The sequence below is a fragment of the Heloderma suspectum genome, chromosome 6 (assembly GCF_057233095.1).
Source record: "Heloderma suspectum isolate Gila_16-S chromosome 6, 16-S_ref, whole genome shotgun sequence".
Lineage (NCBI taxonomy): Eukaryota > Metazoa > Chordata > Lepidosauria > Squamata > Helodermatidae > Heloderma > Heloderma suspectum.
In genome coordinates this window covers 47,232,791-47,248,521 of record NC_139463.1, presented here as the reverse complement: position 1 = coordinate 47,248,521, position 15,731 = coordinate 47,232,791, and the positions used below count along the sequence as shown (strand labels likewise).

Sequence of the window (15,731 nt, the reverse complement as noted above, 5' to 3'; positions counted from 1 at the left end):
GCCAAATGTGAACCCTTCCACTTTATATACACGGGTTTCCAAAGATGAGGTGTGGACAGGCCACTGAGATACGGCACCTTATCACACTGGAATTGTTCCCCCTTATAGCTGGCACAGTATTCCTGGGTCACGTACACAGGTGACAAGGGAACTGGGCGACACCCTACAGATAAGCTACATGAAGCTGATAAAAGATATAATCAGTATACTTTTTGATAATATTTGATGACACAGAAGGCATGGGTGGGAGGTGTCTTTTTGTTTAATGGTTAATTAAGGTCGAGTTTAATCCCACAAAATAAACACAGTTCCCTTAGTAAACTTGGTGTGTGAAATGCCAAGTAACATTTCAATGTCTGTATTGCTCAGGGTAGAGTAGGCAAAAGTAAATGACTTTTTATTTGAAGGGTTAAGTTCAGTTGTAAAGTTTCTCTTGAAGAAATCATCTGATTTTAAAGGAAATACGAGTCTAACATGAACAGGCATGTTAAAGCCCGTTCGCGATGCCAGAAGTGGGCACCCTCTCACCATGGGCTGCATCTGGCCTGCCGTGCCTCTTGCAGGTTCCGCTTGGGCTTTCCCTGCCAGATGGGACAGGAGCAGCCCCTCCCCACGGGGGGTGGGGAGAGGACAGACGGGGGGAGAGAGCTCTGGAAGCACAGATCTGGCCACATGCACGCTTTCAGATGGCATCCCTCTGGGTGTGGGTGTGGGTGTTGCGAGGACTATCCTCTGTTGGAAGGGCCGATTGCTTTGGACCGCGTCTGGTTTAACGACACAAACCGTCAGAAGGGAGAACAGCGGGCGGCCCTGAGGCTGCCCCTCAGCAGCTCCCAGGCCTCAGAGGGCGCAGGAACGCCAAGCCCCGCTCACAGGCTGCCCTCCATGGTGAGACGCACCGGATTCCCCTTGGCATGATACTAATTGTTTCTAAATTTGCATTTATATGCATAAATGAGCACGTGCAAATTTTATGTGAGCTGGCATTCTCTTTTGCCGTCTTTGGGGGTGATTCCTCAGTGGCCACCCTCGGGTGGAGTCAAAGATCAGCCCTCGGCGGGGTGGCCGCTTAGGAATCACTCCCAGAGAGCAAATGCACGACCCAAAAAGAGAACAAAACACGACAGCAATTGGCCTAAACTTTGCATATGCTAATTTATGTGAATAGATGAACATTTAGAAATCATTATTGTCATTTAAGCAGAAATACAGTCCGTCTCAGCGTGGTGGGAAGGCAGTGGCCCCGCGAGTGCAGAGCCGGCCACCAGGTGCTTGCTGTGGGTGGCCAACAGGCCTAGTGGGTTTTTTTAACCTTTGAACCCTAATGGCACAGGACAGCCCTCCCAAGCCAGGGTGCCTTCAGAGAGAAGCTGGTCCTCTGGCGCCCCTTCGAAGAGAGGCCTGTCTTCTGTAAGACAGGACTCATGGCAACGCTGGCCTTCAGCTCAGCGCCTCTGTTGAAATGTAGCCACCCAAGGAGTCACAAAGTGTGGGCACTTGAAAGTGTGACTTCCCCGCCTGGTGCCCTCAGGATGCCTCGGGCGGCTGCTCCCCTCTTTCCCAGCCAGCAGGCCGAATGATAGGCGCTGTGGTCCAACCTGCCTGGAGGGCACCAGGTGGGGAAGCCTGCTTTGAAAGCTCGGGTGCATTCTTTATTTGATGCCTCCGCTGGATGGGGCCCCAGGCCAGGACCCTCGAGCCACTCGAGAACTCTGGAAACCACATAACTCCAGACTCCTACTGCTCTTTGTCTTCCCCCGACGTTCTTTAAGTTAATGCAGTAGCTGGCCAACACAGGCAAAAACAGCAAGGACTCGTTCACTGAAGGCAGCGGCCCTTTCTGTCTGCGCCTCTGAGCAAGGAGAATGTTGTGCTCACAAAAGTACACGTTGATATGGATTCGCAGGAGGCCTAAGTATGGCGGGCGCCTCCCCTTCTTGCACTTAAAGTCATTTTAAATGATAGAGACCTTTTTTCTATGGAGATGATGTTAACTGCTTTTACTGCAGATCTATCCAAGGGGCAGAAATGTCTTGGGACAAATTCTGCAGGGCAGATTGTGTTGCTTTATGATACCCTTCTCCTCACTCAGAAGAAAGGACGCATCCTCTCTGTTCTCTTCCTCTAGGGCATAATTCTAGGGTCCCTGGGAGGGCATCTCAAGGGCCACAGGGTGGAGAGTGAGGTCTGTGGGCAGGGGAGGTGGCCTGCTGTTGGAAGCCTCCTTGTTCAGGTGGCCTGGCTCCTTGGCCACCCCCGGCCCACTCTCTTGGCAGCCCAACAGTGTTCTAGACGCACCAGAATTTACTTATTCAGAATTTTTGTATCCCACCCTTCTCCCACAGGGTGGTTCACAACATGATCACAGGGCGGTTAACAGGATGAAATACTGGAAAACCATAAAGTAGAAATATCGGCATCCTTAAAATCACAGTACTTAACATACAGTGTTGCTGTAACATACAGCAACAAATCTCTGTCAGGCTGTACCTAAACACACTTTACAATTACATCAGAGTCCAAATGCCTGAACAAATAGAAAACCCCTCAACTTTTGTTTGAAGAGTTCCACGGTGTGGGGGCAGATCTGATCTCACCTGGGAGGTATTTCCATAAACAGGGCACTGCTGCAGAGAATGTGCTGTGCGCTGTAGGAACTGCGCATGGTGATCTTCACATGTTCCCTCTTCTCTGCACTTATTGGCCATATGGACAAAGAGCATGCGAGAGAGAAAGAGAGTGTGCCCACGTTTTCCCCCGAGAGCTTACTGTTCGAAAAGGGCTGTTCCAGATCCTTCTAAAGAAAAACCTTTCTCAGGTTTATTTTAAAATTGGGGCCATATACGTAGGGCTTCTCTGTGCTGACGTCCATGCTCAGTGTGTGGATGTCAGGGGTAGACCAGGATCAGGGCCAGCAGAGCAGCCACACATCCCCTTGCACTCAAGGAGCCCTCTTCAGGCAAGTAATGTGTGAAGAGGGCTTTGGAGTCTTTTGCTTCCATGAAAGCACAAAAGAGGATGTTCCCCCAAAATATGTACTATTTCCCCCCATATGGTATTATACTTAACCTGGTATATCTCTCTCTCTCTGTCTCTCTCTCTCTCTCTGTATCAAGTGTAGGGTGGGCACTTACACATCATCAAAAAAGAGGACATCAATTTGTATTAATTTGCATATGCTAATATATATGTATAAGTTCCTTTAGAGCACGCAAAGGAACATCTCCTGTACGTACCTGCTCAAATACTTGGGTCATCCTCAACCCCCCCTTTTTCCGGGTGCCCCCACCCAAGGAAGCCAGGCAGATGGCTGAAAGAGAGGGCCTTCGTCAGCTGAGGCACCCCCATTCTGGAATGCCCCCCCACCCGAGATTCACCAGGCTCCTGCTTTGTTATCTTTTCTGCACCAGGCAAAGGACTTTCTTTTCTCCCAGGCATTTTAGAGACCTCGTTCTAGATATTTATGGATGTTCTTATATCTCTCTATTCCCGTGCTGTTTGTTCTTTTGTGTTGTATTTTATTCTTTTAAATGTTTGCATTGTATCTTACATTTTTTACAGTTTGTATCGCATTTTAGTCTTTGTTTGTAATCTGCCCAAGGAACGTTTATTGTTGGATGGATTAAATAATGAATAAATGCAAATTTAGGGATAATTTAATTAGAAATATAGTATACCCCACAGTATAGTGACCAGGTGCCCTGTGTCTGCTCAGTCTGGTACCCAGATGGTCTGGTGCCCAGATGATAACTGTGGATGGGCAGCTTTGAGGCCCCTTGGCTCTTCCTTCTGATGGTTCTTTATCTTTCAGCCTGACTTGGACTGGGCAGCCCTTCAAACAGAGGACACATTCAAATAGAGGACAGTCTGCTGGCAGCCCTTCGAATAGAGGAGTGTCCTCTGTAAGGCAGGACACCTGGCCACCCTAGTTCAGAGTTGATGTGGAGTAAGGGGCCCAGTGCTGCTCGCTGGCCTTGATGCAGTCCTGTCACTACTGAATGACAGAACATCCCACAGTCATTTCCCTATGACCACCTGCTGCTACCAATAAACAAAATTTGAGATACATGGAAAGGCACCTACTCAAACTATAAAAAGTACGCCCAAGCATTCTGCTGAGGGTTAACTGATATTTGCAGAAGGACCAGTTTGGAATTTGCCATGGCTGACGAACATGCTCAGGGGTATCAGGCCATGGTTATCTGCGCAGCCCAAAATTCAGATAAAGCCGTTTACCATGGCGTGTCCCGTCGATACGGAGTCACCAAGCGCCCAGGGCATATTTCTGTGAAATGTTCCCCACACCTACAGGCAAGATATAAAAGTTCGAAGTCTCTGGAATTTTATTCCATTTGCTGCTTGGCCACGTCCTCTTATCTGAAAGAAAAATGAACAGACTTGTGAGTATATTTGACACATTCTTCTTAATAAACCCAACATATTTAGATACAGTGGTGGGTTGTCTTGTAAGGAAGAAACTCTCTGGGATAAATCAGATCCTGTCCATGAATTAAATGGCTCAGTAAGTGGACACAAGGATATTTTCCTTGCTCAGAATGTACCTTCCATGAAAGTCATTGCAGAGGAATATTGGTTTGGAATGAATTCATTTCTGTAGCCACAGGGACAGATTTTGAGGGAGGTTGGTGGAAACATATCTTGTGATCTTGAAACTAGGACCAACCCAAGACATTTTGGTTCCTTTATCATATAATCCAGTGGGGTCTGGTGGCTCTGATGTCAGTGGGGTGGTGAATCTGCTCCAGGTTTCAGTCAGAACCAGTCAGGAGTCTAAAGGAGCTATCCAAGGTGCTTTGCGGAACTGTAGAGTTCTGACTGTTTCTGACTGAAACCGGGAGTGGATTCATCACCCACTGACATTGGAGCCACCAGTCTCCCACTTATTAGCATGGGGCACAATCCACCAGGAAGTTCTCCTACATGAGCCCCACTGAAATCAAAAGCTGCTTCCCAAAAACACAGTATTACCCTTGGGCTGCCTTTCTAGCAAGGCATTCAAGTCAGTTTACAACTTAGAATACTAAAACAAACAAAACCATTACAAAAGATATCCTACGCGAATGGCAGGATTGTCTCAGGTTGTTGTTGGTCTCTGCAGGAGCTGAGGCCTTGAGCTCCCGGGCCTGGCCTCCTCCCCGCCCAGGGTAACAATACAAACATTTTGGCTGTGTTCCATGATACAGCCATTGATGCTCAAGCTGAAAGGTCCGGGAGATGTAGAGTTGGGGGCAGGACAAAGATTGCAGGGAGGGATGAGGTCTACTTGAGACAGGCAGTGCCTTCCTGCCCACCAGACAAGTCCTGGGTAGACTGAGAGTCCACACCCAGAGGGCATCAAATGAGCCACATTGGATTTATTATCCCCCACCCCAATCCAATGTAGCCCATTTAACACCCTCTGGGTTGCTCTGTGTGGCTTGAGTATATCCTGTTGGGTCCCAGGGATGCCCTGTTCTATTCCTCTTCTAAAATTAGTGTGGGGAACTACTGCTCCAAAGCTGTATGCATATGTCTGCCTGTAAGAATTGCTGGGCATTAACCTGCGGTGATGGGACCTACAGACAGCAGGATAAGCCCCATCCTCTACATCTCCTGTACCTCTGTCCCCATCCCCCACACAGTTCACTGCCATGAGTCAAAGATCTGAGCCAAGCCACTTACAGTTCTGCAGCCCTGTGTTTGCTGCTCTGGTTTCTCTTGAAGAAGAACTCTGCCTTCTTTTATTTTCCAGGCTGCAATAATTGTGGTTGTGGGATTCTTCTGGAGTCCAGTTTTTGCCAGTTTCCAGGTAAACAGAATAATCTCAACTTCTTCTTGAAAAGAATTCAAATGAAGGAACAAGCACGGTTGTATTTATTTTAATGGGCTCTTGTTTCATTTTTTCCATTGCACAATCATAACAGCATGCTGATGACTGCACCTGTCCTTCTCATCGGATCCTAGGGATGCACTGGAAACCCTAAAGCATTGTGTGATGGCTGGGAGGGACTGGATTGGGGAAAACAAAATGAAACTTAATCTAGCTAAGTTAGATCTAGAAGTACTGTGGGTTGGTGAGTTGGCTGATCTGGGAATTGGTGTTCCCAGCCTCTTTTGGACGGTTTTCATTCTGTGTGAAGACACAGGTTCACAGCCTGGAGGTGTTCCTTGATCGGACACTGCTTTTAGATGTTGAGATAGTGCCTTTTTTAACAGCATTAGGTAACAAGAAGTGCCTTTTTTATCAGCATTAGGTGGTACCCCAGGTGTGCTCTGTCCTGGAAAGAGCCGTCCTCTGATTCTTGCTTCAGTAATCTCTAGACTGGACTATTATAATAGGCTTTTATATGGGGCTGCCCTTAAAAGATGTCCAGAAACGTCAACTGGTGCAAAATGCAGTTACCAGATTGATGGCAAGGACTGGTCCAGTGGAACTCCAATGTTGCTCATTCTGAAGTACTTAACCTGTTAGTTCCAGAACCCAGTTTAAAGTGCTCGTTCTTACCTTCAAAACCCTAGACTGCGAACTGGATAGCTTACGGACAGCCTCTCCTAGTATGCACTTCTTCATACATACCATTCAGCACTTGAGGTCCTGCTCTGTCTGACCCACCAAATGAAGTTTGGCAGATGTCCCCCAGAAGTGGGGCCTTCATAGTAGCGGCACCACCACCTGTAATGCCTTCCCCAGGGAGGCCCATCTGGCCTCAACACCACGTGCCTTTAGATGGCAATTCAAAATTCTGGCTCTTGGAAGGATCAGCAGATTTTGTGCTTAATTCCTTCCTGATCCTGCAGTAGGGGTTATTTCCCATTTAGATTGGTTATAGATTTTTTTTTATTCTTTCGTCGGGTGGAGGGTGGAGTTCAGTGTATTTGATTGTTTCTGTTCTGCTGGTGTGCACTTTGGCTTATTGTCTCATAAATTAATGTATTTTCAGTAATTTATTATGAGCCGCTTTGGATTTTTTGGGACGATAATGCAAATTATACAATTCTGAAACTAACAAACCAAAGCAACAGGAAACACACTCCTCTCGTGTTGTGCTTTTCAACTTACAGGGATGGGTGATGACAGTAGAAATGTGTGCTTTTTTAATACTCAGGTTTACAGCATCCCAAGCATCAGTGGTGATTATGTCCAGCAAACGGTGACCATAGATAATGAGAATCAAATAGCCAATATCCACGTGCATGGAGGGATCTGCTCTTCCGATACCATTTTTGACTACAAACATGTAAGTGTGACTCCGCCTCTCTTCAGAACTCAGTGCTCTGCTGGTGCGATCCTCATCCCTCTGGAGTCCACTGAAAAAAAAAGAACCAGACAGCATCATCAATTTGTGATATGCCCAGAACAGCAATTAAGCAACAACACCTAATTTTCCATCATCATAGCAATTAACTTGAATGTTATCCTGAAACTTTCTCCACAGCAGAAGCATTTATTTATTTATTTGATTCGATTTGATTTGTACCCCACCTTTCTACCCACAAAAATGGCACTCAAGGCAGCCTTAGTCCCAGTGAAACTCACATTGGCCAGGTTCGCATGATGAGCAGGGGAAACGATGAAGTATGGATTGTTTCCCCCACTCCTGCGCATGTCCACCATTTGCTTAATTACCCATGACGCATCGCGGGTTGCCATATCATCCAAACCCGGTGCGTGGTGCAGCAGGGTGGCTTCTAACCCATCCCACTGCCCCTACTACAAGCCAGGGGTTGTGGGGAGGATTAGAAGCCACCCCTGCCAAGCACTGGTTTGCTGCCCCGGCCGTGGGTGTTGAACTCTTAGGTCAGAGGTGCCAAGATAGTGATAAATCAGACTCAAAGGTTTACTTACAAGGAGACTTTATTGAGTAACTTACAGCACACAGGCATACCCAGTGGTTGGATCAGACAGCTTCTCTGGACCCAGAGCCGTGGGGTACAATGGGTCTTATACCATACATGTTAGCAATAGGCAGCATAACAGCAGCACGCACCCCTAGCATTCATTCTCAGCATAGGCTAGAAGTGTTTGGTTCTCAGGCACAGCCACCTGTAGACAGACGTTGCTTCCCAGGCACATCAGAAATAAAGACTCTCCTCATTAGCAAGGAATGCACCAAGAAGGCTGTTATCGGCCTTTTGACTCATCTGCACATGCTCAGAGGCTTACTAGCATGGGAATTGCACCAACAATGAACTTAAGCAAGCATTATGGATCTCTAGGCCTCTCCAACACTACAAATGACTTGGCTACGCTCCTGGGGCCAATGCAGCCGGGTTCAGATGACACGGCAGCCTGCAATGCGGTGCGGCTAATTAAGCAAATGCCAAGCGGACAAGCAGCATGCCGGGGGGCAGGGAAAACAACCCATACTGCGCTGTTTCCCCCTGTGATCATGAGAACCCGGCCACTGATTCTCACATTAGCGGTAGAAGATTCAGAATCCCCATATTTGCCTGACACTGCTGAGTTCTTCATCTGCTTTTGTGAATCACAGGGATACATTGCCACCCGGCTGTTCTCCCGACGAGCCTGCTTCATTTTGCAGATGGAAAAAGGGTACATTCCAGAGCTGGAAGAAATTGGACGTTTAGCTTATGAGAAACAGGTAACTGCAGGCTTCATTCCAGACATTTTGACAGGTGTATCTGTTCTACAGCATAAATTTATACTGGATTTTTAAATTCTCAGGGCTTTCCCCAAAGAATCCTGGAACCTGTAGGTTGCTGAAGATACCGAACATGTTGTTAGAGATCTGTAATCCTTCCTCACAGAACTGCAGTTCCTAGCATTCCCTAGAGAGCGGCCATCAAACCAGCTTAAGTCTGTGGAATAGATATGCCTTCTGATGATGTCCCCATGCAGAACAAGTCTGGATGCTGGAATGATGCTGGACTGAGTGGTTAGTCTGACCGCTCCAGCCAGAGCTGAAACCGTGACAACCTGAAAAAGGCCAATGGCAGTTAGTCAGCCTGAATTTTCAGGGTAGGCTTATGCTCAAAACTCCCAAATCTGTTTGCTTCCAAACAGTACCAGTTAGAAATACATTGTGCAACCATGCACAGCATCGGCAGGAACAACAGTAATGTCCTGGCAAAAATAAAGCCAAAGGGTCGCTGGGGAGGGACAGAAGAGGGCATTAGGTTGTACACAGGGGGGCAAGGCTAAGACTGCCATAGTGGGTGATGGCAGGGGATGGTTCCCCCCCAACTTATCAGAACCCAACCCATCACATCCTACAGGCCTGAACCCAAATCTGAATCCACCAAGCGTAGCCCTACTTTGGAAGGATATTAAAAGCAGACTCAAAATAGCATGTACAAGATACAGCATGACAAGCAGTCAGGATGTCTGACAGGAATTCAACTTTAGGAGTAAAGTGTGAATTTTTGGTTTATACGGCTGGAACCCAACATACTCGGTGGCTCCATTCTGGAGTTTGGGGAGCGTATTACGAATGAGAATGGAGCATATATAAGAAAACATAATCCAAGATGGCAGCACCAGCTTCCCGACGTCATCCCAGCTTGGGAGAAAGGAGAGTTTCAATGGGTCTAGAACCTCCTATAGAATTCATTGGGTGACTTTGGCCCCACTGCTGATAATCTTCCTTTTTAAACATAGACAACAGAATGGCCCCCTGAATCCCCTTTTTAAAAACCAGTGATGCATGCTGCTTTCTAGTTCTCTGCTGCAGAGGCTGATATCAGAGACAAGTTATGTATGTATATATGGTTAGAAGACCAGCAATTTCACATTTGAGTTCATTGAGAACTCTCAGGTGGATATCATCCAGCCCCAGTGATTTGTTCATTTGCCAATAAGGCCTAGGACATCACATCTTCTCACTGCTGTTTGCCTCATTCTTCAGACTCCCTTCCTGAAAAAGAAAAGTCCTGTAGCATCATAGAGCTTGTTGTTGTTGTTCAGTCGTTCAGTCGTGTCCGACTCTTCGTGACCCCATGGACCATAGCACGCCAGGCCTTCCTGTCCTGCGCTCTCTCCCGGAGCGTGCTCAAGTTCATATTCATTGCATCCGTGATGCTATCTAGCCATCTCATCCTCTGCCGTCCCCTTCTCCTTTGGCCTTCAGTCTTTCCCAGCATCAGGGTCTTTTCCAGGGAGTTTTCTCTTCGCATTAGGTGGCCAAAATATTGGAGCTTCAGCTTCATTATCTGTCCTTCCAATGAGCACTCAGGGTTGATTTCCTTTAGGATGGACTGATTTGACCTCCTTGCAGTCCAGGGGACTCGTAAGAGTCTTCTCCAGCACCACAGTTCGAAAGCATCAATTCTTCGGCACTCAGCCTTCCTTATAGTCCAGCTCTCACAGCCATACATTACTACTGGGAAAACCATAGCTTTGATTAGACGGACCTTTGTCAGCAAGGTGATGTCTCTGCTTCTTACTATGCTGTCTAGGTTGGCCATAGCTTTCCTCCCAAGGAGCAAGCGTCTTTTAATTTCATGGCTACAGTCACCGTCTGCGGTGATCTTGGAGCCCAAGAAAGTAAAATCTGTCACTGCTTCCATTTCTTCCCCTTCTATATGCCAGGAAGTGATGGGGCCAGATGCCATGATCTTCGTTTTTTTAATGTTGAGTTTCAAACCAGCTTTTGCACTCTCCTCTTTCACCCTCAACAAGAGGCTCTTTAGATCCTCTTCGTTTTCTGCCATTAGGGTGGTATCGTCTGCATATCGGAGGTTGTTGATAATTCTCCCAGCAATCTTAATTCCGACCTCTGATTCATCCAATCCGGCATTTCTCATGATGTACTCTGCATATAAGTTAAATAAGCAGGGTGACAATATGCAGCCTTGTCGTACTCCTTTCCCAATTTTGAACCAATCGGTTGTTCCATGTCTGGTTCTTACTGTTGCTTCTTGACCCTCGTACAGGTTTCTCAGGAGACAGATAAGGTGGTCTGGTACTCCCATCACTTTAAGAATTTGCCACAGTTTGTTGTGATCCACACAATCAAAGGCTTTAGCGTAGTCAATGAAGCAGAAATAGACGTTTTTCTGGAATTCTCTTGCTTTCTCCATGATGCAGCGAATGTTGGCGATTTGATCTCTAGTTCCTCTGCCTCTTCTAAACCCCGCTTGTACTTCCGGTAGTTCTCGGTTCGCATACTGCTGAAGCCTAGCTTGTAGGATTTTGAGCATCACCTTGCTGGCATGTGAAATGAGCGCAATTGTGCGGTAGTTTGAACACTCTTTGGCGTTGCCCTTCTTTGGAATTGGAATGTAAACTGACCTTTTCCAGTCTTGTGGCCACTGTTGAGTGTTCCAGATTTGTTGGCATATTGAATGCAGCACTTTAACAGCATCATCTTTTAGGATTTTAAATAGCTCGGCTGGAATACTGTCATCTCCGCTAGCTTTGTTGTTACTAATGCTTCCTAAGGCCCACTTGACTTCACTCTCTAGGATGTCCGGCTCAAGTTCAGTGACCACACTATCATGGCTATCAGGGACATTCAGATCTTTCCTGTATAGTTCTTCTGTGTATTCTTGCCACCTCTTCTTAATCTCATCAGCTTCTGTTAGGTCCCTGTCTTCTTTGTCCTTTATCATGCCCGTCTTTGCACAAAACGTTCCCTTGAGATCTCCAATTTTCTTGAAGAGATCTCTAGTCTTTCCCATTCTGTTGTTTTCCTCGATTTCTTTGCATTGTTCATTTAAGAAGGCCTTCTTGTCTCTCCTTGCTATTCTCTGGAACTCTGCATTCAGTTGGGTATATCTTCCCCTTTCTCCCTTGCTTTTCACTTCCCTTCTTTCCTCAGCTACTTGTAAAGCCTCATCAGACAGCCACTTTGCTTTCTTGCATTTCTTTTTCTTTGGGATGGATTGAGTTGCTGCCTCCTGAACAATGTTACGGACCTCCGTCCATAGTTCCTCAGGCACTCTGTCTATCAGGTCTAATCCCTTAAATCTATTCCTCACCTCCACTGTATATTCATCAGGGATATGATTTAGGTTATACCTGAACGGTTTAGTGGTTTTCCCGACGTTCTTCAATTTAAGCCGAAATTTTGCAAGAAGCAGCTCATGATCTGAGCCACAGTCAGCTCCAGGTCTTGTTTTTACTGACTGTATGGAGCTTCTCCATCTTTGGCTGCAAAGGACATAATCAATCTGATTTCGATATTGACCATCTGGTGACGTCCATGTGTAGAGTCACCTCTTGTGCTGTTGGAAAAGAGTGTTTGCTATGATCAGCATGTTCTCTTGGCAAAACTCTATTAGCTTTTGTCCTGCTTCATTTTGTACACCAAGGCCATGCCTGCCTGTTATCCCGGTGATTTCTTGACTTCCTACTTTAGCATTCCAATCCCCTATGATGAAGAGGACATCTTTTTTTGGTGTTAGTTCTAGAAGGTGTTGTAGGTCTTCATAGAACCGATCAACCTCAGCTTCTTCGGCCTCAGTGGTTGGGGCATAGACTTGAATTACTGTGATGTTGAATGGTTTGCCTTGGATTCGTACTGAGATCATTCTATCATTTTTAAGATTGTACCCCAGTACTGCTTTTCCCACCCTTTTGTTGACTATGAGTGCTACTCCATTTCTTCTAAGGGATTCTTGCCCACAATAGTAGATATGATGGTCACCTGAATTAAATTCGCCCATGCCTGTCCATTTTAGTTCGCTGATTCCCAAGATGTCGATGTTCAATCTTGCTATCTCATGTTTGACCACCTCCAGCTTACCTTGATTCATTGATCTGACATTCCAGGTTCCTAAACAATATTGTTCTTTACAGCATCGGATGTTCTTTTCACCACCAGACACATCCACAGCTGAGTGTCCTTTTGGGTTTGGCCCAGCCGCTTCACTCTTTCTGGCGCTACTTGGAAATACCCTCTGCTCTTCCCCAGTAGCATATTGGACACCTTCCGACCTGAGGGGCTCATCTTCCGGCGTCATCTCTTTTAGCCTTGTGATACGTTCCATGGGGTTTTCTTGGCAAGAATACTGGAGTGGGTTGCCATTTCCTTATCCAAATTGGTATCCTCCAGATGTGCTAGACTACAACTTCCATCATCAGACAGGGATGACAGGCATTGTAGTCCAACACATCTGGAGGACACCAAGTTGGGGAAGGCTGCCTTCGAGACTAACAAAGTTATTACGGCATAAGCTTTCATGACTACAGCCCAATATTCTCCCAGTACTTTAGCATTTTAGCTTCCTAGTCTTTTAGCACTGGTTTTTAAATTTCTATTTTAAATCTCTGCATTGCTGCTAGGTTTTATTCTGGTTGTACTGTTATTCTGTGGTTTTAAGGTTTCATATTTTATATTGTTTTATGCTGCGCTTTGTGGTTTTAATTTTTGTGAACCGCCCAGAGAGCTTTGGCTATTGGGCAGTATAGAAATAAATAAATAAACAAACAAACAAACACATTTATCTAATGAAAGCATATGATGCCATAATACATTTGTTAACCTTTAAGGCGTCACAAGCCACAACTTGGTTCCACTGCAACAGACTGTAGAGGGTTGGACTCGATGGTCTTACAGGCCCCTTCCAACCCTACTATTCTATGATTCTATGATTCTGTGACTAACAAAACTAACACCCAGGGAAATGGTTGCTTTTTCAACATGTCCTCGTTTTAGATGATGAACCAGATGATGTCTCCCAGAAACGTGTGGGTGAAATATGAACCCGGTAACTTTTTCTTTGGAGAAATCAAGGAGTGGCTTGTTTTTGGCAGTGCTATTGAGCATCTCTGCAGGCACGTGCCTGTTTACAGAGTTGAAAGATTTGAGGGTGAGTATTCCTGATCCAATCAAACACTGCTTCATTTGGAATGGAGGGCTTCCAGAATACTGATATGTTGAAGGTACTCTGGAAAGGTGGATTAAACTAGTCTGAAACAGGTCTTCAGGCTGGCACATGTTCTGGAATGGTTGCTGAACGATCTACGCAGCCAACAGTGCAACTGCCTGAAGCCACTGGAGCCAATTTTGTGTCACCACTGTCTGTTGGAGGCTGCAGTGCTATCTATAGTTTCCTGGGCATGCTAAATGAGGCTTACCTCTGAGCAGACAGGATTGTAATGCAAACCACCATTTTAATGTCCTTAAGAAATCACCTCCATTTAAATGAGCTGGAGGCTACTGGGATCACCAGCTGAAACCAAGAAAGTGTATGAATGTAAGCAGCAACCACAATGGCCGTAGAGAATTGATGTAATAGTGAGAAGGAAGTCATCCTCCAAGAAGACAGAAACGCTTCCTTTAGACTCTCACACAGCCCAGCAAAACGCCCTTAGGCTCCTGCTCCCTCTGCAGATTAAGAATATGTCACTCCATTATCTGGTTTACTATCCTGTCAAAAGCAAAAGGAAGGAGCACTGAAGAGATTACATATAACTGGGCAACTAGGCTGTCCCTTGGGGTGGGTTCTAGTTTCATATCGTCTTTTCAAAGAAGACCTCTAGAAAGTTTCTTCCCCAAGCCTTTGTCAATGCAAAACATTTGGACGGTCTATCTATCTATCTATCTATCTATCTATCTATCTATCAATCAATCAAATTTATTGATTGCCCATCTGGCCAGTCACCCAGCCACTCTGGGCAATGTACAACAATAAAAACAGTTCATACAATAAAATTCAACATTAAAAACATCAAATTTCTAAAATCACCTTAGCCCACCCCAAATGCCTGCCTGAACAACCACGTGACCCAGATTCTAGATCCAGCACCTAGATTTTCTGGTGGACCTGAGCTGAGGTCCACCAAACAATCCGGAACAGATCTGGAAGATTCCACTCATCCCTAGTTCAGCTATAAACAGAAAGAGGTAAAAGACACATAATAACTGTTTCAAACACTTGCGTGCAGAGAATTTTCTGGTTTTCTCCCTTCCTTCCTTCCTTCCTTCCTTCCTTCCTTCCTTCCTTCTGATAACCAATTTGTGTTTCTTCTTTCCCATCTAGGTGGAATACACACTGGTGGCTGTGTCAAGGCAGGCATCCTTGGCATTTTGGGCATTGGAATTTGTGGATATCTCGACCTGTAGACCTCCTGAGACTCTGCGGGTGCCACACTGCAGGTTCTTTCCACTGAAGAAGCTTCCCACCCCTACCCCTCTTCTGCAAACTATCTCAATTCTTCAAGCTCCCTTGTGCTTCACTTGAATGCTGCAACCCAAACCAAGAGCTGCTAATAAAGAAAAGCAACTTTCCAAAGCCCGTGGGTTTTTGCGTGTTTGTTTTGGAAGTCATTTTAAAAGTTCTTTCCCTGGTTTACAAGGGAAAGAATGTCTGCACGTCCCTGGGTGTCTGGAAGAACCAGGGGCAGCCTTATACAGGGGCAGCTCAGAAGCTTCCATGCGAGAAAAGAGGACTAGAGAAATATGGCATTTTTGTGAAATTTGGTTATTTACAGTTACACAAGCCAAACGTGGGGCATCAGGCAAGCCTCCAGACAGACAACGCTGGGCTTTAAAGCAGCGTCAGTCCACCCCACACCCAAATCAAGCACCATGTCTTGGGTGGGTTCTCCCAGCAGCTACAAAATAGACTACTGGCCCCTTTGCTGGCTACATCCTAAGTCTCACCGACTAAAGTTCACACAACATGCTAACCCACACTCAGTGGTTGAGTATGGGTTATTATTGAACCGTGGGTTGTTTGTTGAACCATGGGTTAGCATGTTGCCTGAACCCAGGTGAACAAGGTAGCTTGTTAACCATGCAATGTGGCTTATTTTTCTCGAAAAA

General features: G+C 46.0%; 1 protein-coding gene across 1 annotated transcript; it reads left to right on the top strand.

Moving 5' to 3' along the window:
* The first annotated feature begins 4,309 nt into the window (after positions 1–4,309).
* Positions 4,310–15,202, top strand: GKN2 (gastrokine 2). Its single transcript, XM_084804203.1, has 6 exons — positions 4,310–4,400; positions 5,753–5,809; positions 7,107–7,238; positions 8,493–8,603; positions 13,620–13,773; positions 14,947–15,202. Exons 1-6 carry the CDS (start codon positions 4,389–4,391, stop codon positions 15,027–15,029), a joined length of 549 nt encoding a protein of 182 aa, XP_084660329.1. The 5' UTR covers positions 4,310–4,388; the 3' UTR covers positions 15,030–15,202.
* Positions 15,203–15,731: the final 529 nt, after the last annotated feature.

Excerpts from the sequence above, each read along its gene's own strand:
- GKN2 (XM_084804203.1), top strand. Across the intron at positions 7,239-8,492 it reads CCATTTTTGACTACAAACAT|GGATACATTGCCACCCGGCT; the intron begins GTAAGTGTGACT and ends TGTGAATCACAG. Across the intron at positions 8,604-13,619 it reads GTTTAGCTTATGAGAAACAG|ATGATGAACCAGATGATGTC; the intron begins GTAACTGCAGGC and ends TCCTCGTTTTAG.